This window comes from Ursus maritimus, unplaced genomic scaffold (assembly GCF_017311325.1).
Source record: "Ursus maritimus isolate PB19 unplaced genomic scaffold, ASM1731132v1 scaffold_3, whole genome shotgun sequence".
NCBI classification, from domain to species: domain Eukaryota; kingdom Metazoa; phylum Chordata; class Mammalia; order Carnivora; family Ursidae; genus Ursus; species Ursus maritimus.
In genome coordinates, this window is record NW_024425563.1 from 50,549,533 (window position 1) to 50,575,897 (window position 26,365).

Genomic DNA, 26,365 nt, shown 5'->3' on the forward strand with positions numbered 1-26,365 from the left:
TATTGCTTTATAGTAAGTTTTGAAATTAGGAGTGTGTTCCTAGAAAAATTGGATTGCTCTTTGTTTTGGTTATTCTGGGTCCATTTCATTTCCATATGAATTTAAGGATCAGCTTGTCAATTTCTGTAAAAACAGACTCTTCAGATGATTGGGAAGTATTACCAACTTGCCAATATTGTTTTCCAATCCATTAACTTTACTTTGACTTTATTTTGGTGTTTACTTTCTTTCACCAATATTTTGTAGTTTTAGTGTACAAGTCTTACACTTCTTTTGTTAAATTTATTCCTAATTATTTTATTCTTTCTGATGTTATTGTAAATGGAATTGTTTAATTTCACTTTCAGTTATAGAAATTTCTAGGATATAGAAATGCAATTTATTTTTGTGTAATGATCTTGTACCTGTAACCATGACGAACTTATTAGTTCTGAAAGTTTTTTAATGGACTTAGATTATCATTTATGATTTTTAAAAGATAAATCTAAGTCCATTTTTAAGATTATCTATATATAAGATCATGTCATCGCAAATAGGAACAGTTTTACATCTTCCTTTTCAATCCGTATGCCTTTTATATCTTTTTCTTTTTCTTTTTTTAAGATTTTATTTATTTGTCAGAGAGAGAGAGCACAAGCAGGGGAAGCAGCAGGCAGAGGGAGAAGCAGGCTCCTCTCTGAGCAAAGAGCCCGATATGGGACTCGATCCCAGGACGCTGGGGTCATGACAAGAGCCAAAGGCAGATGCTTCACCGACTGAACCACCCAGGGGTCCCCCTTTTATATCTTTTTCTTGTCTAATTGCCCTGGCTAGAACAAAACAGTCCAATGTTGAATAGTAGTAGCAGGAGTGGACATCTCTTGTCTTGTTACTGGAAAGCATCCATAGTGTTTTACCATTAAGTACAATGTTAACTGTAGGTTATTTATAAATATTATTTATCACGTTGAGGATGTTCCTTACTATTGTTAATTTGTAGAGTGTTTTTATCATGAAGGTTGCTGGATTTTGTCAAATGCTTTTTCTGTATTTATTTACGTGATCATTGAGTTTTGCCTTTATTTTGTTAACAGTATATTATATTGATTGATTTTCAAACATTAAACCTGCCTTGTGTTCTTGAGATAAATCTCAGTTGTTCATGGGTATAAATAATCCTTTTGAAATGTTGCTAGATTTGGAAAGAGGGAAAATGGCAAAGGAGAAGGATCCTAAGCTTACCTTGTCCCAAAGACACACCAAGGTAACAGCTACCTCTATGCAACTAACTCTGAAAATGACTTGAAGACTGGCAGAACAGACCTTTCATAGCTCGTCGCAGAGAAAATGCCACATTAAAAAGGGCAGGAGGGGCAGAGATGCTGTTGGGGACCAGACCCCCAGAGTGACCAACCACAAATAGGAGGGACAACACAAGCAAAGAGAAGCAAGAGGATCAGACCCCATACTAGGCATCCCCAGCATTGGAGAACTGCACTGAGAAGACGAGTCCTCATAATGTCTGGCTTTGAAAGCTGGCAGGGCTTAACTCTGTGAGATTTAAAAATCAGTGGGCCTGACTCCAGGACTGATGGAGGGCAATAGGAAACCAAGTTCCTGCCTTTAATAGCCAGCATACTAAATAACTCAACCCAAGACACAGCACAAAAGCAGCACCTGGAGTATACATAAAGGAAATTTACTAACATCAGAATGTGTGCCAGAGGGGCAAACACCTGCAGATTTCTACAGGACAGAAAGTGCTAGTGGGCACCATTTCTCCTCCTCTCCCCAAGCCTAGATAGGCAGACATTTGCAGGAGCCAAGGCCAACACTCTACATCTACCTTGCTGGCACCTCATACCCTACCCCATTGTTCTCCTGTGGCCCCACTCCAACCCACCCACCTCAGCAAGCATCTCTCCAAAGTGGCTCCTACTCTACCACACCCAGCAGGAAGCTTCAGCCAGGACCAGTGCTACTCCAAAGTGACTCCTCCCCTGGGGAGGCAGAGGAGATAACTACACACATTAGTGTACCCCGTTCCTGCGGCCAGGCTTCTTAGCTGGCTGTGCAGGGAGCAATCCCTGTCCTTCTGTGGGCCTGCAGCTATGGCAGAAAGGCTAACTACAGATGGCTATGCTGACTGCTGGCCTCACAGACCAATGAACCTGCAGCAGCTTCAGCCAGGCCATTCGACAGTACAGGGAGCAAACCATGCTCAGTATACCTATAACAAGCAAAGCAGGTCATTGAAGCCAGCTGGGCTAAAAACAATCACGGCTCAGACACAACAGGAGGGCACACGGCACCCACACACGGGACACCCCTGGAATGCCTGATTCCGGTGGCGGGGGGTAGGGGAGATTGCACAATAGGCTTGAACCCTGAAGCTTTCTTTACAATACCTTGTATCCAAGAGCACAGAGAAGGATCTGATATTTATTCGTCCCATGTTTTGTTTCTCCTGGACCTTCCATGAGATACCTCAGCAGTAGAGCAGGCAACCAAACATTTAATCCATGAAGCAGGAAAATTACTAATGTTTATCCCGCAAGTCAAAGGCCAACTGAGCTACTGGGACTAAAGAGGATTTTTTAAGTGAAAAAGAAAAGGGCATAACTAGAAGAAAATTATAAAAGAAAAAAATTTAATGGGTAAAAGTAAACATGGTAAAGGTAGTATCATAAAGTTAGTGTGAAGGTTAAAAGACAGAAGTACTAAACAATTACATCTAAAATATTAGTTAACGGATTCACAAAATAAAAAGATGTAAAATATGACAATATATACATAAAATGTGGAAGGGAAATTAAAAATATACTGCTTTTAGAATGTATTTGAATTTAAACAAACATCAACTTAATGTAGACTGCTGTATACTTAGGATGTTATATATGAACTTCATGGTAACCACAAATCAAAACCTACAACACGTAAGTAAAAAATAAAGAGTAAAAAAGCCAACCATAACACTAAAGAAAGCCATCAAACCTCGGGGAAGAGAGCAAGAGAAGAAAAGAACAAAGAAGACCTACAAAACAACCAGAAAACGATTAACAAAATGGCGATAAGTACATACCCATTTGTAATTACTTTAAATGTACATTATCTAAATGCTCTAATCAAAAGACACAGGGTGGCAGAATGGTTAAAAAAGAACAAGACCCATCTATATGCTGCCTGCAAGAATCTCACTTCAGACCTAAGGACAGACTGAAAATGAAAGGATGAAAAACATATTTCATCCAAATGGAAAGGAAAAAAAAGAAGCCAGGATAGCAATACTTATCAGACAAAATAGACTTTGGTTTTTTTTTAAGATTTATTTATTTGACAGAGAAGGAGTGAAGTGGGGGAGGGGCAGAAAGAGAGGGAGAGAGAATCTCCAGCAGACCCCATGCTGAGCATGGAGCCCCATGTGGGGCTCGTTCTCATGACAGTGAGATCGTAACCTAAGCCAAAATCAAGAGTCAGACGCTTAACTGACTGAGCCACCCAGGCACCCCCAAAATAGACTTTAAAACAAAGACTGTAGCAAGAGATTTCAGGTGTTACACACTGATGAAGGGATCAATCCAGTAAGAGAATATAACATTGTAAAGATCTATGTACCCAGCATAGAAGCACCTAAATACCCAAAAGTAAATATTAACAGACATAAAGGGAGAAACTGATGGTAATACAATACTAGTAGGAAATTTTAACACTCCACTTACATCAATGGATAGATCACCCACGCAGAAAATCAATAAGAAAACAGTGGCTTTGAACAACACATTAGACCAAAGGGACCTAACAGATACATACAGAACATTCCATCCAAAAAGAGAGTACATATTTGTTTCAAGTGCACATGAAACCTTCTCCAAGATAGATCACCTTAGGTCACAAAACAAGCTTCAATAAATTCAAGAAAATTGAAATTGTATCAAGCATCTTTCCAACCACAATGCAATGAAACTAGAAATCAATTACAAGGAAAAAACTGAAACCTCTTCTTTAAACATTTGGTCAATTCACCATGAAGTCATCTTAGCCCGACCTTTCCTTTGTAAGAACTTTTTTTTCTTTTCTTTTTTTTTTTTTAAGATTCATTCATCCATTTTGAGAGGGAGAGAGAGAGAGCAGAGGGAGAGAGAGAATCCAAGCAGATGTCCTACTGAGCACAGAGCCCAAAGCAGTGCTCGGTCTCACAACCCTGAGATCATGACCTGAGCCGAAATCAAGAGTCGGACACAACTGACCAAGCCCCCAGGTGCCCCTGTAAGAATTTTCTAATTACTAATTCTCTTTTGTCGTTATTGATCTACTGAAATTTTTCTGCTTCTTCTTGTGTCAATGTCACAGGTTTGTGTCTTTCTAGGAATTTGTTCATTTCACCTAGGTTATCTAATTTGTTGGCATACAGTTGTTAATAGTATTCCCTTATAATCCTTTTTAATTATGTAAGGTCTGTAGTGAAGTTTTTCACTTCTGATTTTAATAACTGGAGTGTTCTTCAATCTAGCCAAAGTTTTCTCAATTTTGTTGTTTACAAAGACCCAACTTTTGTTCTCATAAATTTTCTTTATTGTTTTTCTATTCTTTTTTTCTGTTCACATCTTCATTATTTCCTTCCTTCTTCTTGTTTTGGCTTTACTTTTCTCATCTCTTTCTAGTTTCTTAACTACATAGAAACTAAGGTTAGGTTAGGTTAGATTATTGATTGACATCTTACTTCCTTTTTAAGTAAATTGTGGTCCAGTAGGTCTCAGGCCTCCACAATTGCCATGGTGTTGCTCAGCAAGCAGATAGCCCACTGGACTCTGGCCACGTTGCCTCCTGGCATCATGGCTGGATAGTTGTTGAAACTAGTTGGAAACCAACCTACAAACTGAACAGAATTCCTTGACTTGATGGCTGCAATTCCAGCATTCACATCCTTAGGGACAACATTCCCTCTGTATGGTAAACAGTAAGCCATAAAATTGCCAAGTCGAAAATCACTCTTGACTAGCTGGTTAGAGAACTTAAGAATGCAGTGGTATATCTGTCAGAGAGCTACTCATGGTAGGTTTTGAGAGCGGAGATGATGAGGGCAAAGGTTGTCACGGGGAAATGTATTCCCAGATAAGGTATAATGGTGGTCTGGAACTCAATTACTAGGTTTACATTCAAGGGCCCTTCAAACCAAAGGGAAACAGTAATGGAAGACCTATCAGCCTATTTATGTGGGAATAAAAGGGGTGTTCTACATCTAGTATATGACGGCACATGTCATAGATGGTCATGGATGGTGAGGATAGCGTTGTAAGGCTCTACTATAGCAGTGGAGATCCTGAGGGCTGGATATACAAAGAACTCCAATTTAATCTTCCTGCTATATTCTAATCAAAGGCCACACTATTGGGGTGACTAGATGGTTACGTGCCTGACTCTTAATCTCAGCTCAGATCTTAATCTCAGAGTCATAAATTCGAACCCCACACTGGGTTCCACACTGAACACTGAGCCTACTTTAAAAAAAAAAAGAAGAAGCCACACCATTAAAAGAGATATAAATCCTGATTCAACACTTTCTCCAAAGCTTCAGAAAATTAAAAATCCCTTAAATTCACTGCAGTGTTCTGCCAGCTTTTGGATCCTCTCTAGTTTAAGATTCATAATCTCTGACCCCACAGAGTTGTGAACTCAGGCATGGTTGTTGGCAGCATCTTCCTTTATGCTAAGAAGCTGCTCTGGGTGGAAGAGTGAATTGTACTTCCCTGCAAGAATCCCATCTCTAACAGTTGGTTCTAGGTCTGGGAAGAGTTCTCTGGGCACGCATGTCCCAGCTCTTGCCTCACTAAAGAAGATATGGAAAGGCATTAATATTCTCCATTTTAATATTTTCCAACTGATCCTTTTTATTGTCAAGAATGATGTCACCTGGCTGGATTCCATATTCTAGGCAATGGTGTTCCCAGAAAGTGCTCCCAGTCTGAATGCCAGCTTTGCCAATGTTAACAGAAAGGCATTTCCTCATGCTGATCTGAAAGGTGTGAACACTGCTCTGACAGTGATTCTAAATTGTGTCTCTTACAGACAGTACATAATTTAATATTTTTAAATATACTCTTTCAGTATCTACCTTTTGCTTGGAAATCTTAATACATTTGTATTTAATGTATCGATTATGGTGCATTTTACATCTTTCATCTTGCTGTTTTCAGTTATGTCTTATATCTTTCCTGTCTCTCTGTATCCCCATTACTGTCTTCTTTAGTGTTAGATATTTCTAATATACCATCCCCTTGTTTCCCCTTTACCACAGTTTTTATTTTCTTAATGATTTCCCTGTTAATTACAATTAAAATCTTACTTAAAGCAATCTATTTTGGGTTAATACCAACCTAATTTCAATATGAACAATTTCAATGTTCAATAGCAAACAAAAACTTTGCCACAATATACTTCCATTTCTCCCCTCTCTTTTGTACTCTAGTTGTCATACAAATTGTATCTTACATATTAGAAGCCCCTTAATACAGTTTTATAATCAATGCTTTATGCAGTTTTCTTTTCACTCAGATAGAAGAGTTACAAATAAAAATATATTTATACTGCTGTCTATATTTATCTATAGAGTTACCTTTACCAGTGTCTTTATTTTTGTGTGTGGATTGAAGTTACTATCTAGTGTGCTTTCATTTCAGTCTGTATTGTTTTTTGTAGGGCAGGTATTCTAGCAATAAATTCCCTCAATTTTTGTGTATCTAAGAATGTCCTAATGTTACAATGGCTTAATATTGCCTTCATTTTTGCTAGATATGAAATTTTGGTTGAGAGGGGTTTTTTTTCAGCACGTTGAATATGTCATCCAACTGAATTTTAGCCTTTATTATTTCTAATGAAAACTCAACTGTTACTCTTACTCAGGATACCTTGTACTCAATGAGTCATCAGTCTTGCTACTTTGAAGATTCCTCTTTAGCTCTTTTAATAGTGTAATTATGACATCTTTGGATCTCTTCAAGTTTATCTTATTTGGAGTTTTCTAAACTTCTTAAATATGCAGATTCATGTTTTTCATCAAGTTTGGAGATTTTTCAGCCATTATTTCTTCAAATATTCTTTCTACCCCTTTCTCACCTCTCCCTCTAGACTCCCTCTAGGCTTTGGTATCCTTGAAGGTGTCCCCACAAACCTTAGTCTTTTCGGTTTTCTTCATTCTTTTTTCTTTCTGTTCCTCATTCAAGATAATCTCAATTGACCCAACTTCAAATTCACTGATCAAATTTTGTCAATCCAAATCTGCTTGAGCCTAATGAATTTTTCATTCCAGTTATTGTACTTTTCAGCTCTCTATTTGATTATTTCTTCTAATTTCTCTTTATTGATATTCTTTATTTGGTAAGAGACTGTTCTCATACTTTTTTTTTTTTTTTTTTTTTTTCTTTTCCCAGAGAGGGAGTGGGGAGAAGGAGAGGAAGAGAAAGAATCTTAAACAGGCTCCATGTCCAGCACGGAGCCTGGCATAGGGTTTGCTTTCACAACCCTGATATCACAACCTGAGCCAAAATCAAGAGGCAGATGCTCAACCAATTGAGCCATCCAGGCACCCCCTCCTTGGTCTTCTTGCAGCCTTCAACTCTATCTTCAACACCAAAGAAAGTTTGGGAACTTCCTCAGTATGATGACCTTTAGACAGGACCCTGCACTGGTAAGGCTGAGGCAGCCAGGGCAGAGCAAATGATATATATCTCTTAACTGGCTCAGGCACCCAGGCATCCCTCCTTTAATTCTTTAGATATGGTTTCCTATAGTTCTCTGAACATATTTAGAATAGATGATACAAACTCTTTGTGTACTAAGTCCAACATCCAAGCTTGCTCTTAGACAGTTTTTATTGTTTGCTTATTTTTTCTTGCACATGGACCATACTTCCCTGTTTCTTCACACATCTCTTTTTTTTTCTCAAAACTGGACATTTTAAGTTATAACAATTTCCACCTTTGGAAATCAGACTTCCCCCTCTCAACCCAGTTTATTGTTACTGTGAGTTTTACTGACAATGATGATGGTGTTTACTTAAAGACTTTCCTGGACTAATTCTATGAAATTTGTGTTCTTTCCATGTTCAGCTTAGCTTAGTGGTCAGCTAATATTTGGACAGACATTTCCTTAAAATGGCTGAAACCAGTAAGTCTCCCAACCTTTGCTGAGAGGCTGTATTTTGGAGCACACCTCCAACACCCTGGCAGTTTACAACTCTGCCTTAGCCTTCACATCCTGTTTTCCAGAACCTCAAGGTCAACCAGAGATGAAAGATCAGGGCCTTTGCAGGACATGCTGACAGCTTTGAACATGTCCATGGTCTTTGAGAACCCCAAGAATTCATTAGAGCTTTCCAATGCAGCGTATGAACATCATTCCCAGATTTTTCTATTAAACTGTTTTCCCTCAACAGGTGTTGCCACCTCAGACAGCTGTGATGTTAAACAACTGTCATGATTTTTTTCAACAAAACCCCTGGGAAAAGAGTTTTTCCATTGAACAAATTCTGAGTCAAGTCAAATAAGGACAAGCCCTGTGCAAGAGGCTCTCCCAGAGAGCTGCGAAACAGGTCAAACAATGACAGTTCTCTGGCAATGGTGCTTTTGGAGGAGCTTGAAACATTCTGCCACTGCCACTGGCTGTTAAGCCATTGGTGTCACAGCTAACCTGGTTGTGAGGCTGCTGATTTATAAGGCTACTGCAGAGCTGGGGACAGGGAGATGGGACTAGGGCAAGTTAAAACATGACAAAACCTGCAATTCTTACCAAGATTCGGCTGCTTTTCCTTGAATATGCTCTTCAAATTTTTCCAAGTCCTTGATTAATTCCAAAGTTCTGAATAAGTTGATTTTGGCAATATTCTGCCAGTGTTCTTATTGCTTTTATGGAGGAGATTTTCAGAAGTCCTTACTCTGGCCAATCCAGAACTGCTTCCACATGTAGTTTAAATGGCAGAAGATCTGGTTATACCAACAACTAAGAAATGATACAGTATGTCATTTCCTGAGTTAAAAGAGAGATGCTAAGGAAAATTTAACAAATGTTAACATTTAAATACACCCTGAAATGACTTAGCACTGACACTATGAAATGAATGAAAGGCTTCCCATAAATTTTTTTTTTTTTACGATTTTATTTATTTACTTACTTATTTTAAGGGAGAGAGAAAAGTGAGCACGAGTTGGGGGAGAGACAGAGGGAGATGGAGAGGGAGAAGCAGACTCTCTACTGAGCAGGGAGCCTGATGAGGGGCTCGATCCCAGGACACTGGGATCATGACCAGAGCCAAAGGCAGACAGTTAACCAACTGAGCCACCCAGGTACCCCACCCATAAATTTCTTTTGAGAAAAAAGTTTATACTCTTAATTCTCTCCTTTTCAGTACCTTGATCTAAAACAGGACATTTTCTTTGCCTGATTTACTTTAGTGAAATGTACCATCCTTGACCCCTTCCTCACCTCCTTTATTTCCCTGCCCAAATCCTCCTCTCTGGTTATTTTACTTGAAAGTAAACAGAACTGTGTGATTCAGCTGCTCATAAGTTCATAATAGTCTCATCTCTTATAGAGCAACTCACAACCCTCTGTGATCTGTCCCCAAAATACTTTTCCAGGCCTATTTCTCAGCTCCCCCATAATGTCCTATACTCCGGCCAAATTCTTGTCTTTTCCCAAATCTACCGCTTTGAGCTTTCTTAATTCCCTTGGCCTGGAATACCTTCTCCAATTCCAAACAAGTAAAATCCTACTGCTCCTCTAAAATTGTTCAAATGTCTATTCCTCAACCTCATCATTCTTCTCTTGCATTCCTTTCTTGTAGTGACATACATTACTGCTTTTCTTATAGCTTATTATACACCGCACCATTATCAAACTGCCCATAGGGCAGTGAACATATCTGCTTGGCTTTGCATTGCCTTTACACATATATACACATATTTCAAGAAACATTTGTGGCATTGAAGAGATACTTAAAAAATTATCTCCTTCCATCACACATCATTATTTGCCATTTTAAAACAATAAATAAAAATACTACCTCAGTATGCCAAAAAATGTGATTCTCACCCCAGTTTCACAACAGGGAAGCTGCTAGGTATTTGTGAAAAAAGGGAGCTCATCAATTTTGGCAAACACTGGGCTAAATAAACTAAACAGGTTTCAGGGGCACCTGGGTGGCTCAGTCAGTTAAGCGTCTGCCTTCAGCTCAAGACATGATCCCAGGGTCCTGGGATCAAGCCCCACATTGGGTTCCCTGCTCAGTGGGGAGCCTGCCTCTCCCACTGCTGCTCCCCGTTTGTGCTCTTTCTAATAAATAAATAAAATCTTTAAAAAAAGAAAAAAGTAAATGGGTGTCTTCTAGACAACTTTTTAGAAACTTACCATCTAATATGAATAATCAATCTCCAATTTACCATTCATTATTTTCCAAACAACTAATCACAGAACTTTTTGTGCTGAACATCGCAAGGGACTAGTGTTCAGCAAAACACATTTGGAAAATGCTGGTCTAATTCTTTATTTTACACTGGTATAAATAAAGTGATCTATTCTTTGTTCTCTTTAATTATCCAACTTTATTTTAAACCTAACTACTGTGTCTTTACAACTGAATCAGCTAAAATTAAGGTCTACTATAAAACAGGAAACCCAAAAAGTAGCAATGGTTTGAATATGTGGCAATGGTTCTCTTTAGTATGCATTAGAATGACTTAAAGTGCTTGTTAAAACACGGATTTTCAGGCTCTACTCCTGGATTCTCATTTAGTAAATCTGGAATGGAGCCAAGAATTTGCATTTCTATTAAGGTCCCAGGTGCTGTTGAGGCTGCTGATACTGGAACCATACTTTGATGTAAGGCTTTATTCTCTCAAGTAATGTGAAAACTTGAGGCTACTACAGAGGTTCCAGAATGATTAAGGACATTAGCTCCTTCTAACTTTCTGCTCCATCATCCCAGTCATAGGTTTCATCCTCAAAGTCACCTCATGATGCAAGGAGGCTCCTTAAATTCTAACCACCACATTCACTTCTAGGCAATAAAAAAAGGGGTAAAGGCAAAAGGGCACATCTCCCAGCTAAGTCAGCTCATTTTAAGGAGCCTTATTTGCAAGAACTTATTGAAAAGGCCTCAACTAGTGTAGAAAATGGTAAATATAGTCTTTTAGACAAGTACACTGCCATCCCAAATTAAACTGGAATCTATTACCAAGGAAGAAAGGATGGCTGGGTTTTAAATAGGCAACTAGAGACTCTACCATACTACTTTAGTCCACATACACTTCAATCACCAAGTTCAACTGGTCTGCCTTCTAATTATTTCATAAATTTGTCCCATCTGTTTCACCACTATCTCTACTTTCATAGATTTCTCACCTACTTTATTATATTAGCCTTCTAAACAGTCTCCCTACCTCCTATCCTAGTGGTAGGTAGATGGATTTTGTGAGGAACTAAAGCTGTTTAAAATTCTTGAATGATTCCACGTTTTCTATAAAATGATTAGGTAGGTCTGAGCATTTTATTATTTTGTACAAAGCCTTTATCCACCTACTATATGACTATTTCCTGCCTTCTATTTTGTACTATTAAATGCAGCAAAAAGTTTCTCCCTTCAGTGTTTTTATCAACATTTTCTCTGCCAATTAAGATACTCTTTCCNCTCCTTCGACTTTATTACTCATTCTATAAAATTTAACTAACGTACTATATCTTCCAGAAAGCCTTCCATGACATCCCTCTTCCACAGTATGAGTACCCATCCTGTGTACGCCTATAAAGCTCTGTACAGAGCTAACACTGATTATACCACATTGTATTATGAAGATTTGTTTCTATCTCTGACTTTCTCAATAGATTGTGTGCTTTGTAAGTATAAGGACAATGTTTTAATTACATTTATATCCCCAGAACTGGGTACAAGGCCAATTATCTGTTGAATGTACCACCATCAGCTGGCTCATATAACTGAACATCTGTACTGGATTTGTCCAAATATCGAATAACCTTGTCTATTACAAGGATCATAGTCTATGCAATATCAAAAGGTACTATAGACAGAAAATCCTTCCTTAACAACTCCAATTAAATGAAATTTCAAACTATACAATTTTTTGCATAGCCAAACATCTTTTATTTTTCACAACTGGAATACCAAAAACACAACCCAACTAGCTCCAGAACTCTTCCAGATTTTTTTTCTGTTTATTTAACCAAACTAAACAAAGTTTTAAAAGGAACATCTGTAACAAAAAAATACTAATCTATCAATCAAAGTCAGATTCATAATTTCTCGTCTTTTCCTTATATTTATCCAAGTTCTCCATCTTTAATTCTTCTTTTTCTTTATATTGGTTATATTCAGTATCTTTTTCTGAGTTTGGAGTTGATTTCCCCTTTGGCACCAAAAAACATTCAGCATTCAAAACTTGTTCAGCAGTCATTGAACTTCTACTATAGATCAAGCTATAGAGGAGGGATTTGATATTATAATCCTGCAAGGAAAAAGACAGGTTACAAAACAAAAATAAAATCAAAACAAAAGGACAAACCTGAAATAAGGAAGGAGGATCCATTTCAAAAACACTTTTAATCTATAATACAGAGCTAACATCAATTTTTCCTATTTAGATTTTTTAAGATTTCTACAAAATTCAACTATTTTATTGGAAAGGAATTATTACTCCAATAATAAAACAATGGAATTAAATCACAGGGAGAAACTGTAATAGGAAAGAGAATTGCAGCTAAAATATCTCAAAAACAAGTGAAATTCCAAAAAAGAATATTTTAAGACTACCACTTTTTCCTCTTTTTTATGGCACTGATCAGAGTTTGACACTGAAAACTTTACACTGAACCTTCTTTGGAAGGGTAACCTCCTTTACTGGTCAGCTGCCTATGGTTTCAGTTTTGCAGTGATCTCCAGGAACTCCTCTACCACCACTACCATTATCATCATCATTATGGGGAACTAGAATTTATTAAGTACCACTATTTCAAGGAAATATTTCAAAGTTATTTGTATTATCACATGTAAATAACACTATAATACTGCTCTTCCATTATTTCCACCTGACAAAGCACCTGGGTATGCCTTTTTCTTTTTCCCTCTATGATGATTCCAAATAGAACACACTTGACACTGAATAAAAATCACCTGTTTATTGCTAGTGTCCTCATTAAATTCTAAGATCCTTAAGATCAGAAATTTTAGATTATCATTTCATCCCCAACAACTAGCACAGCGGCAGGGATATAGCAGATATTCAGTAAATACTTGTTATATTAATGAATGCCAATGCCCATACTGTACTCTACAGAATATGTGTCTAAACATGTTCAAAGACAGCACCTTTAGCAGGTATAAACTTAACTAAAATTTACAAAATCTACAGGCTCCTAGGTGGCTCAGTCGGTTAAGCATACAACTCTTGGGGACGCCTGGGTGGCTCAGATGGTTAAGCGTCTGCCTTCGGCTCAGATCATGATCCCAGGGTCCTGGGATCAAGTCCCGCATTGGGCTCCTCACTCAGCGGGAAGCCTGCTTCTCCCTCTGCCTGCTGCTCCCCTGCTGGTGCTCTCTCTCTCTCTGTCAAATAAATAAATAAAATCTTTAAAAAAAAAAAAAAAGCATGTAACTGTTGATTTTGGCTCAGGTCGTGATCTCAGGATCGTTGAGACTGAGCCCCACATCAGACTCCACACTGGGCATGGAACCCACTTGAGATTCTCTCTCACCCTTTCCCTCTGGCCCTGTAACCCCATGCTTGCACTCGCTCTCTTTCTCCTTCATAAAAAAAAGAAAAAATTATTGCTGGGAAGTAAGCTGGTACAGCCACTGTGGAAAATAGTATGGAGGGTCCACAAAAAATTTAAAATAGAACTACCATATGATCCAGCAATTCCACATCTGGGTATTTATCTGAAGAAAACAAAAACACTAACCCAAAAAGATATATGCACCCCCATGTTCACTGCAGTATTATTTATGAGAGCCAGGATACGGAAACAACCTAAGTGTCCATCAACAGATAAATGGATAAAAGAACATGGCGTAAATTATAGAAGCAGCCCAAGTGTCCACCCATAGATGAATAGATATAGAAGATGTGGTATACACACACACACACACACACACACACACACACAGGAATACTATTCATCCATAAAAGAAAATGATATCTCACCATTTGCAATGACATGGATGGACCTACAGAGTATAATGCTAACTGAAATAAGTCAGAGAAAGACAAATACCATATGATTTCACTCATGTGAAATTTAAGAAACAAATGAGCGAAAGAAAGAAAAAAGAGAGACAAACCAAGAAACAGACTCTTAACTATAGAGAACAAACTGATGGTTATGAGAGGGTAATGTGGGTAGGGGGATGGGTGAAATAGGTGATAGGGATCAAGGAGTTCACCTGTCATGATGAGCACTGGGTGATGTATGGAATTGCTGAATCACTATATTGTACACTGAAACTAATAAATAAAACACTGTATGTTAACTACACCAGAATTTTTTTAAAAATAAAGTGCTATTCTATGGCAAAAAAAAGAAAAGAAAATATGGTGTGTGTGTATGTATATACATACATACATACATACATACATACATACATACACACACAATGGGAGTATTATTCAGCCATAAAAAAGAATGAAATCTTACAATTTGTGACAACGTGGATGGATCTTGAGTACAATATACTAAGTGAACTAAGTCAGAGAAAGACAAATACCACATGATCTCACTTATATGTGGAATCTAAAACAAAACAAAAATAAAAACCAAGGTCATAGATACAGAGACCAGATTAGAAGTTGCCTGAGGCAAGGGGGTGGGAGGGGGGTGGGCAAAACTGGTGAAGGGGGTCAAAAAAGTACAAACTACCAGTTATAAAATAAATAAGTCATGAGAATGTAATGTACAGCAGCATGGTGACTACTTAATAATACTGTACTGCCTATCTGAAAGTTGCTAAGAGAGTACATCTTGAAAGTTCTCATACGAAGGAAAAAAAATGTTTCGAACAATGTATGCTAATGGATGTTAACTAGATGTTATTTTGGTAACTATTCTCCAATCTACACAAATATCAAATCATTATGAAACTAAATGTTATGTGTTAGCTAATGTTATGTGTCAATTACACCTCAATTTAAAAAATGGAAAAATAATCAAATTTTGCTACATGATATATGTACTTTTGAATATAATTTAACCACTCATGAAATTGTTTTAAAAATAAAATCTATTTCATAATCAATGCAATACAATAAAGAGTAAAATAATAATAATGTCTTTAAAAAAGGGGGGAGGTATTATTTTCCCAACTACAAAAATAGTATATCATTAAGCCCGCAATTCTCCACAAATTAACCTATTAATTCAAAATACTTACAAAGTAACAACAATGTTTCTCAGAGGACTTAACAAGTTGGTGCCAAAATTCATAAGGAAAAATAAAAGGGCAAGAATAACAAAGACAATGTTGAAGAAAAACATAAGGAAGGGAAGTCAAAACCCTATTGTATAAAGACACAATATTTTAAACCATGGAACCCCACAGTGTTGGCGCAGGGAATCAATAAATAAGCCAAAGAACAGAATAGAGCCCCAAACAGATTCCTGAGTACATGAAAACCTGGCACAGCACAGAGTGGCATTATTTTTTTTTTTAAGATTTTTCATTTATTTATTTGACAGAGATAGAGACAGCCAGTGAGAGAGGGAACACAAGCAGAGGAAGTGGGAGAGGAAGAGCAGACTCCCAGCAGAGGAGCCTGATGTGGGGCTCGATCCCATAATGCCAGGATCACGCCCTGAGCCGAAGGCAGGCGCTTAACCGCTGTGCCACCCAGGCGCCCCTAGAGTGGCATTATTAATCAGGATAGACTGACTACTGAATAAATGGTGCTGGGTCAACTATCTGTCCACATATAAAAAAAAAATTTGAACCTTTACTTCATACATACAAAATATATATATACTTCATATATACAAAAATGGATTCCAGAGAGGTTGAAAATATAGGGGGAAATAGAGGAAAAAGGCAAGTTCAAAAAATGGCAGATGAAGAATATTTACCAGAAAAAATATAATAAAGATTCATTCATTCAAAAAGTATTTATTTAGGTCTTAACTATGTATCAACTATTGACACTGGGGATACAATGATGCATGACACAAAGCTCCTGCCTTTACTGAAAGTACAGAGCAAATACAATTTTTTTTAAACTTAAAGAAATAATAATCTGTCTTTAAAAGGACACATACATACATAGACCTTCCTATGTATGTATCTATAATCTGGCAACTTCTAATCTGGTCTCTGTACCTATGACCTTGGTTTTTGTTTTTGTTCTGTTTTAGATTCCACATATGACTTTCTGGAAAGATTCACAAGAAACTAGCAATACCACTGGGAGAAGAGACCTAGGTAGCTGGGGGACATATCAATAGGGATGTGCTTCTCTGTGTAACTTTTTAATATTATATCACACATGTGTTATATGAAAGAACATCTATTTGAAGGAACTACCTTCAAATAAACATAAGAGTTGTACAATAGAGAATGAATTTATCTGAACTTAGAATGAATTTATCTGAACTTAGAAGTACTTAAGCAAAGGCTGAAGGCCATTTGTTGGACCTATTACTAAAGAAATTCTTCTAGGGGCTGGGAATTAGTGAATTAATTATCCTCTAATATCTGTCAGTTACATAATTCTATGATTTCTCTCCACTTTTGATATGGCCCCTGTAATGTCTACATTATAGTTCCCTCATTTGTTTGGTAACTACATATGATAAAGTATATAGATAAAGACAATCCCATTCCCAGCACTAACAGCTGTCTCAGATCACACAAGCAAGTACTACATAAGCCAAATATTTTTCTAATTTTAGATCTCCATAAGCAGCTACCCACATTAAATAAGAACTTCTTATATTTATTCACCTTCTTTATTCATACACCTAACAGAGTGCCTAGCACACAGCTAATAACTGTGGTAGGCAACTTCTAAGATGTTGCCCGTTGATCCCTACTTCCCAGTATTCACATCCTTATGTAATCCCTTCCTCTTGAGTATGTGATTAACCTAGTGAGTTGGTTATGAAAAAACTATGACTTCAGTCTAGCTAACAGACTTTCTGCTCCTTTCTCTGCTTATACACTTTGATGGAACAAGCTATCATAATGGAAATATGGCAAAGAATTGAGGGCAACTTCTAGTGAACTAGAGGGGAAATGAATTCTACCAACAATCATGTGAGCTTGAAAGCAGATCTTCCTCAGTCAAGCATTAAGACAGCCCAGTCAACAACCTGACTGCAGCCTGTAAAAGACCCTGAAGCAGACCCAAATAAGCTATGCCCAGATTCCTGACTCACAAACTGTACGACAGTGAATGTGTGTTAAATCACTAAATTTCAGGATAATTTGTTGCAATGTAATTTTTGTATCAGGTCTGAAAGAGCAGGAGTTTCAAGTGTTCACTTTGGGTGAAGCTACAACCTCTAATGTAGCAGTACTGGTATTTTTCTAACGACAAGAAATCTGGATCCTGTTTTTTAAAAGTATAAAGTGTCATCACCTTCTTTGTTATCCCATTCTATACTACAGCCAGTAAGCGTAATAAACAATTTAATAGTCTCCCAAAAGTTGTCTCCAGTGTTTTTTACTCTTATCCAAGAAGTATGGCAAAGCTCCTTAGTAATCATGTCTAATGTGTGTTTTTTAAAAGCTAATTTCATGGGATATTAGATGTTATAAAACACAATATTTCTGTGGTCAAATAAGTTAAAGGACTACAGAGTTAAATGAAACTGTATGTGTTCCTTCATTACAGTGCAAATAATCAAAATGGCATGAGACCATATTATCTGGAAAGAAGAAATAAAACTGTTTTTATTCATAGACAGATGACATGATTATCTATAGTGAAAATCTGAAAGCATCAGAAAAAAACTTCTGGAACTAGTAACTGATTATAGCAAGGTTGCCACATATAAAGTTAATATACAAAAGTCAATCACTTTCCTATATACAGCAATAAACAAGTAGAATTTGAATTTAAAAACAATACCATTTACATTAGCACACCAAAAAAATACTTAGGTATAAATCTAACAAAATAGGTATAAGATCTACATGAGGAAAACTACAAATCTCTGATGAAAGATATTAAAGAAGAACTAAATAAATGGAGAGATATTCCATACTCATGGATAAGACGACTCAATATTGTCAAAGTATCAATTCTCCCCAACTTGATCTATAGATCCAATACAAACCTAATCAAATTTCCAGCATGTTATTTTGTGGATATGAACAAACTGATACTAAAGTTTACATGGAGAGGCAGTAAGACTTAGACTAATCAACACAATATTCAAGAACGAAGTTGTAGGACTGACACTACCCAATTTCAAGACTTAGTATAAACCTACAGTAATTGAGGCTGTGTGATATTAAAGAATAAACCAATAGGTTAATGGCACCAAATAGACCCTTAAAATATAAAATATAGTCAACTAATATTTGACAAAAGGGAAAAGGGAATACAATGAAGATAGTCTTTTCCTCTTTTTTTTAAGATTTTATTTATTTATTTGAGAGAGAGAGCACAGAGGGAAAGTGAGAGGGAGAAGCAGACTCCTTGTTGAGCAGAGAGCCTAACGTGGGGCTTGATTACAGAACCCTGAGATTATGACCTGAGCTGAAGGCAGACACTTAACCAACTGAGTGACCCAGGTGCCCTGAAGATAGTCCTTTCAACAAATAGCACTGGAACAACTAGACATCCACATGCAAAAAAATGAACCTATGCAGAGACCTTACACTCTTCACAAAAATTAGCACAAAATAGATCACAGATCTAAATGTGAAATGCAAAACTATAAAATTCCTAGAAGATAACAAAAGAAAAAACCTAGATGAAGTTGGGTCTGGTGATGACTTTCTAGATACAACACCAAATGCCATTAAAGAAAAAACTGATAAATTAGACTTCATTAAAATTAAAATTAAAAATTTCCGCTCTGCAAAACACACTGTCAAGAAAATTAGAAGACAAGCCACAGATTGTGAGATAATATTTGCAAAAGACATTTCTGATAAAGGATTGTTTTTCAAAATATACAAAGAATTCTTAAAACTGAACAATAAAAAAACAACATGATTTAAAAATGGACCAAAGACCTTGCCAGACACTTTACCAAAGAAGAGACACAGATGGCAAATCAGCATATGAAAAAATGCTCCACACATCACGTCTCATGGAAATGTAAATTAAAACAAGATACCACTATACATCTAGAATACTGACAACATCAAATGTTAGCAAGGTTGTGGAGCAACAGGAATGGTAATGCAAAATGGTACAGCCACTTTGGAAGACAGTTTGGCACTTTCTAACAAAACTAAACATACTCTTACCATATGAGCCAGCAACTGTGCTCCTTGGTACTGACCCAATGAAATAAAAATTTATGTCCACACAAAAAGCTCCACATGGATGTTTATTCATAAATGCCAAAACCTATAAGCAACCTAGATGACCTTCAGTAGATGAATAGGTAAATAAACCATGGTACATTCAGAAAATGGAATATTATTCAGCACTAAAAAGAAATCAGCTATTAAGCCATGAAAAGATCTAGAGGAACTTAAAATGCATATTACTAAGTGGAAAAAAGTCAATCTGAAAAGGCTACATACTGTATGATTCCAATTACATGACATTCTGAAAAAGGCAAAACTGTGGAGACCGTATCAATGGTAACCAGGGGTTTGGGGAAGGCAGGGATGAACAGGCAGAGCACAGAGGATTTTTAAGGCAGTGTAAATACTCTGTATGATACTATACTGGTGAATACATGCCATTATACATTTGTCTAAACTCACAGGAATGCACAATGCCAGAAGGAACCCTAATGTAAACTACAGACTTTTGGTGATAATGATGTATCGATACAGGTTATCAACTGTAACAAATGGACCGTTCTGGTTAGGGATGTTAATGGACAGACTATCCATATGTGGTAGAAATGGATATATGGGAAATCTCTGTACCTTCCTCTTACTTTTGCTATGAAGCTAAAACTGCTCTTAAAAAAAATTAAGTCATAAAAACAGTTGTAATATATATTTAAACAAATATTTTTTTTCTTAAAAAATGGCATGAGAACTTTTAGAGCTTCATTATTATACTTCCATAAACTCATTTACTGCCATATTTATAACCTCTTAATATCTAGTCATACAGGACTATTCCATTTCAAAAGAATTTAATATTTTCACGTCTTAGTGTAGGTTATTTATTGTCTTTACCTGGAATACCATCACCTCATTCTATCTCTTGTAAACTAATTCAATCTGGAAGATTCACCTCTAACTACTTGGTGGCATTTTCTACCTACCTCTCTTCCCTCCACTTTCTCTGCAGAATTAAAAATTAGCTTCCTCCAAAATACTTTCTTAATACCCTACTTAGAAATCTTGGTTGTTTATGTGTTCACATTTCTAAATTATTCATTTATTCAATGCTGCAATCCTGGTAATCCATCATCTAGTTCAGTTCCTAGAGTGGAGCAGATACTCAAAATATGTTGGCTGAGTACATACATAAATGGCAAAGCAATATGAATGACAGATATATGACAAAGAAAAGACACAGCTAGATACTTATAAAAATTAGTAAAACATTAATTTTAATATAATATGATCTTGGAAGATAAAGCAAAGACTATTTTTCTTTAAGTATTACTTACAACATTATATAATTTGTGTGACAAATGTACAATCCAGCAATATTCTCTAGCAGTAATTTTCTGGCAGCAGTGTAAGGCACTTGAATTTTTTTCAATCTTTGTTGTGAATGCTATTTTGCATTCTTACAAAAAGCAGAGGACATTTCAGTCAAATATTTATGTTTACATTACTGCTACAACCACAGCATATGTTTCCAACCATTAAATCACAAAAAGGTCACATACCAAATTAAACTGATCCACTTTTGGGATTCCATCTTCATTTGTCTCAAATTTCTGATTTTGAACAGAAAGCTGTTAAAGAAAATGAGAATGGATAAATTCCCAATGTAACAAAATACCAATCCTACAACACAGTCAAATTTGGAACTCTTCACATCCTGGAGAAAAGAGAACAGCTCACTCAAAGAACACACATTAGCTCTTAGAAGATAAAAAACACTTTCATGTTAATAACTAATTGTTCACAGGTAACTAAACAGTTCTTGGGGCTCCTCAAGTATCAGTCAGAGTTGATGAATACACTATAAGCAATTTCAATACTTCCTCCCCTTTCAAGCAAATAAATCAAAATTAAGTATCTATACCATGCTAATTTCATACATTAAGTACAAGGAAAATAAATCAAGCATGTTTCTTTCCTCCCTAATTCTTAACCTATGTTCAAGAAATACATGTTAAACTTTTAAAACTCTTAAATATGGAGATTTCTTACCCAAAATATTCTGAATTCTACGTATTCATCACCCAACCCCAAAACCATCAACCCTATGCATAAACCTATATAAATTATTTTTGAGGTAAATCCTATACATCTCATAATTTCATCTGTAAATATTTTAGTACATATTTCTAAAAGTTAAAGTCTTTTATTTTGACACAATAACAATATCATCACACTAAAAATTCAGTAATTTTTTTTTTAGTAATTCTTTAATACAGGCATACCTCAGAGATATTTTAAGTTTGGTTTTAGACTACCACAGTAAAACGAATATCACAATAAAGCAAGTCAAATGAATCTTTTGGTTTCCCAGTGCATGTAAAAGTTGTATTTATATCATACTGCAGTTGATTAAGTGTAACATTATGCCTTAAAAAAAAGCCAATATACATACCTTAATTAAAAAATACCTTATTGCTAAAAAATGTTAACCATCATCTAACCTTCAGTGAGTCATAATCACTGATCACAGATCACAATAAATATCCTAATAATCAAGAAGTCTGAAATATTACAAGAAATACCAAAATATGACCCAGAGACACTATGTGAGCTAATACTGTTGGAAAAATAGCATCAACAAACTTGCCTGACACAGAATTCTGCACCTTCAATTTGTAAAAAAATGCAGTATCTGCAAAATGCAATGAAGTGAAGCACAATGAAACAAGATATGCCTGTATAAAATATCCAGTTTTCAAATTATTTTTAAGATTTTATTTCTGAGTAATCTCTACACCCAACATGGGACTCGAACTTACAACCTCAAGATCAAGAGTCACATGCTCCACAGACTGAGCCAGCCACGCACCGTTTTCAAATTTATAATCATCCCATAAATGTCAGAAATTATTTTACTTTTTATATCAGAAATTACTTTATATCAGAAATTACTTTACTTATCAGAAATTATTACTTTTACATAGTTTACTTAAATCCAGATCCGAATAAGTTTAAAAATGAGCAAAAGGACTTAATGGTTTCTTCCTGCTCCTCACCACTAAGTAAAATTATGTTGGAAATAACAAAACACACCAAAGGAGGTCTCTGAAAGGGTAAAGAGGAAGACAAACTGGTTAAAGACCCCAGGACTGGAGTGTCTTATGACATCCACATCCAAAACAACAAAAAATGACTCAACGAGGATAAACCCAAATTAATGAAACTTCTGAAAACTAAAAACAAAACAAATCTTGAAAGCAACCAAAGAAAAACATTACCTACAGAGAAATATCAATTTGAATAACAGAGGATTTCTCATGTGAAACCATGGAAACCAGAAAAAGTGGCACAACATTTTTCAACTGCTAAGAGAAAAGAACTTTCAACCACAAATTCTATATCCAGTGAAACTATCCATCAGGTAGAAAAGGTGAAATCAAAATGTTCACTGATGAAGGAGAACTAAAAGAATACATCACAAGAAGACGCATTCTTAAAGACTGGCTAAAAGTATTTCAACCAAAAAAGAAATGAATTTTTGGGACACCTGGGTAGCTCAGTTGGGTAAGCGTCTGCCTTCAGCTCAGGTCATGACCTTAGGGTCCTAGGATTGAGGCTTATGTCGGGCTCCCCTCTCAGTGGGTCTCTGCTTCTCCCTCTGCCCCTCTCCTGACTCATGCTCTCTCACCCTCTCTAATAAATAAATATAATCTTTATTAAAAAAAAAGGAGGGGCTCCTGGGTGGCGCAGTCGTTAAGCATCTGCCTTCGGCTCAGGGCATCATCCCGGCGTTCCAGGATCGAGTCCCACATCGGGCTCCTCCACTGGGAGCCTGCTTCTTCCTCTCCCACTCCCCTGCTGTGTTCCCTCTCACTGTCTGGCTCTCTGTCAAATAAATAAATAAAATCTTTAAAAAAAAAAAAAGGAAATGAATTTTTTAAAAAAGTATTGGAGGGGCGCCTGGGTGGCTCAGTCATTAAGCCCCTGCCTTTGGCTCAGGGCGTGATCCCGGGGTTCTTGAATCAAGCCCCACATCAGGCTTCTCCACTGGGAGCCTGCTTCTTCCTCTCCCACTCCCCCTGCTTGTGTTCCCTCTCTCGCTGGCTGTCTCTCTCTGTCAAGTAAATAAAATCTTTAAAAAATAAAAATAAAAAATAAAAATAAATTAATTAATTTAAAAAGTATTGGAGCATCAGGAAGGAATAACAATGGAAAGAACAGAAACATGAGGGAATGCTAAAGACTATCCTTCTCATCATAAGTTTCCTAAGTCATATACAATGACTTTATACTATATATAATGACATTATACTATCTGATGCCTAAGACAATGATAGTTAAAAGTGGGTAGGGTGAAGGAACCTAAACAAAAGGCTTCTACATTTCACTCAAAGTGTTGAAACACGGATACCAGTAGAATGTGATAAGACACATACAAATATTGTAATATCCATACCAACCATTCAGAAAAATATAGAAGGCAATACACTCAAAACACCATAAATAAATCAAGATCAACTCTTAAAAAATGTTTAATGGAAGGCAAGAAAAATCAATGAGTAAGAAACAAACAAAACAAATGATAAAATGGTAGATTTACCCCCAACATATCAATAATCACCTTAAGTGTCACAACAACATGGCTGGACCTAGAAAATATTATATTAAAAGAATCACAGACTTGTACCCCTGAAATAAATACATTATATGTTAATAAAAATTAATAAATTTTAAAAAATGCAATTAGAAAAAAAAGGAAATAAGTCAGAGAAAGACAAATACCATATGATTTCACTTACATGTGGAATCTAAAAAACAAAACAAACAAAACAGTGTTACATGCTGAAATAGATTACTATTTCCCTTATCTCTGTTATCCTACATCTTCCAATGTATATGAAAGCTTTAAATTCCTATATTAAAACCCTTTATAACTGAAATATGTAAAGTGTGGCTTCTGTTTTCCTGACTAAACCCTGACTAACAGAGTCCTCACAACTATGTACTATCCTGCATCAAAGCAAAGCAAATTGCAGATGATAAATTAGAAGACACTAAAAAGAAAATCACAGGCTCAAAAATGGTGTCACTCAGGTTAAGGTCCCACATCAGTAAACCATGACTTACTACTTAACCTAACTACAGCTTCATTCACTCCCCCAGGAATGTAACCTCTAACTAACCAACATGGGAATTCCCTGGTCAGCACAAGAAAATTTACTGACAGATGCCCTCCATCCCCTATAGGAGGATGATCTTGCCTAAAACAATGGAATCTTTGCAAGTAATTTTTTTCTTTCTATTCCCTCTTTACCTTTAGAAGTCTTTTCTGTTCTGTAACACTTTGGAGTTCCCTTTTACTTACTAGATGGGATGCTGCCCCACTCATGAACTGATTAATAAAGCTAATTAGATCTTTAAAATTTACTCAGTTGACTTTTAGTTATTTAACAAAGTCTTATCTTCTAACAATCCTGATCTTCCAACAAGGCTCTTACTAACAAGCCATAAGAGATACTGAACTAGCACACCGGTTTAAGGATAGAAGAGAAATTTCAGAATTCGTAAGACAGTAAAAATGCCAAAGCATGATTCCCAGAAGAGAGGATGAGGGAGATGTAAGAGTCAAAGAAGACAACAAGCTGTCGGCTCAGATGACTAGAAAAGACTGTCTGGGGAAGGCTGGGAGAAACAGGATTGTGGTAAAGAGTATGCATTCTGGAGACAGACTGGCTAGGTTTTAATCTTCTTAGCAGCCAATGGATCTGGACAAACAACCTAATTTCTCTTTGCCCCAGTTTCCTCACTTGTAAGGCCACAGCAAGAATTAAGTTGGATAAATACTTGCAAAGTAACTGATACGTAGTAAGTACTTGATAAGTGTTACCTATATTTGTTTTTTAAATTTCAGGTAATTTGGGACATCTGCATTAGCAATGTGAAATGCTATCTTTATGAGGGCGCCTAGTTTTATCACCAAGAATAGCTTGGTAATTAAACATTGACAAAAGCTGTATCTGGCTGAAGAGTATAAAGGGTTTCATTATTTACTGTTTTTGTGTGAAACTTTCCACAACAAAAACAAAAACTCAGACAACAGCTTTGCTTGTCCTAATTGGCCTGCTTTTATCTTAGAGATAATGGTTTGTATCACAGACTAGATTTCCTTTCTTACAATTGCTAGAAGAAAGATTAGAGCATTCCTAGTGGTTTATTCATAGAAAATATATTCATCAAGGCTGGGAAACAGGCTTGTTTTTCAATCAATACTATTCCTTATGGGTGTTATTTTGAGGTCATATCTGAGCTCAATGAACATGACCATGATCATTCTGCAGTGTCTGCTACAAGGACAGAATGGCAACACATGAATTGTGTATAGCAGCTCTAAACAGGTTTCTGTGGTATACATTTTGTTGTTGCTGTTGTTTTTAGATTTTATTTAGTTACTTAGAGAGAGAGAGCAGGGGGAGTGGCAGAGAGAGAGGGAGAGAGAGAATCTTAAGCAGACTCCACACTGAGCGCAGAACCAGATGCGGGGCTCACCCAAAGATCGTGACCTGAGCGGAAACCAAGAGTGAGACACTTAACCGACTGAGCCACCCTACTCTCATTCATGGTTCATTCAACTCTTATGTTCACACCCTTTTTTTTCTTCTTCTTTTTTAAGATTTTTATTTATTTATTTGAGAGAGCAGGAAGACGTGAGAGATCACAAAGGGATAGGGAGAAGCAGACTTGCCTCTGAGCAGAGAGCCTGATGTGGGGCTTGATCCCGGAACCCTGAGATCATGACCTGAGCTGAAGGCACACTTAACCAACTGAGCCACCCAGATGCCTCCCCCTTTTTTTCTTTCTTATCTACTTTCAATTTATCATGTCTTGCACTGTTTTAAAGTACTTCTGTGAACTGAT

At 36.5% G+C, this 26,365-nt stretch overlaps 1 protein-coding gene and 1 pseudogene across 2 annotated transcripts in view; both read right to left on the reverse strand.

The window, feature by feature from the left end:
• Window positions 1-4,732: 4,732 nt before the first annotated feature.
• Window positions 4,733-5,967, reverse strand: LOC103658892 (annotated as a pseudogene).
• A 6,296-nt stretch (window positions 5,968-12,263) lies between these two features.
• STK31 (serine/threonine kinase 31) overlaps window positions 12,264-26,365 on the reverse strand; it is a 73,308-nt gene continuing 59,206 nt past the window's right edge. Inside the window, exons 22-23 of one of the 2 annotated variants that reach the window (XM_008686401.2) lie at window positions 21,010-21,078; window positions 12,264-12,491 (exon numbers count right to left, since the gene is read on the reverse strand). In XM_008686401.2, coding sequence (XP_008684623.2) covers window positions 12,264-12,491; window positions 21,010-21,078 — 297 coding nt within the window. The remainder of the gene's footprint in view (window positions 12,492-21,009; window positions 21,079-26,365) is intronic. The other variant, XM_008686402.2, reaches the window with a different exon arrangement.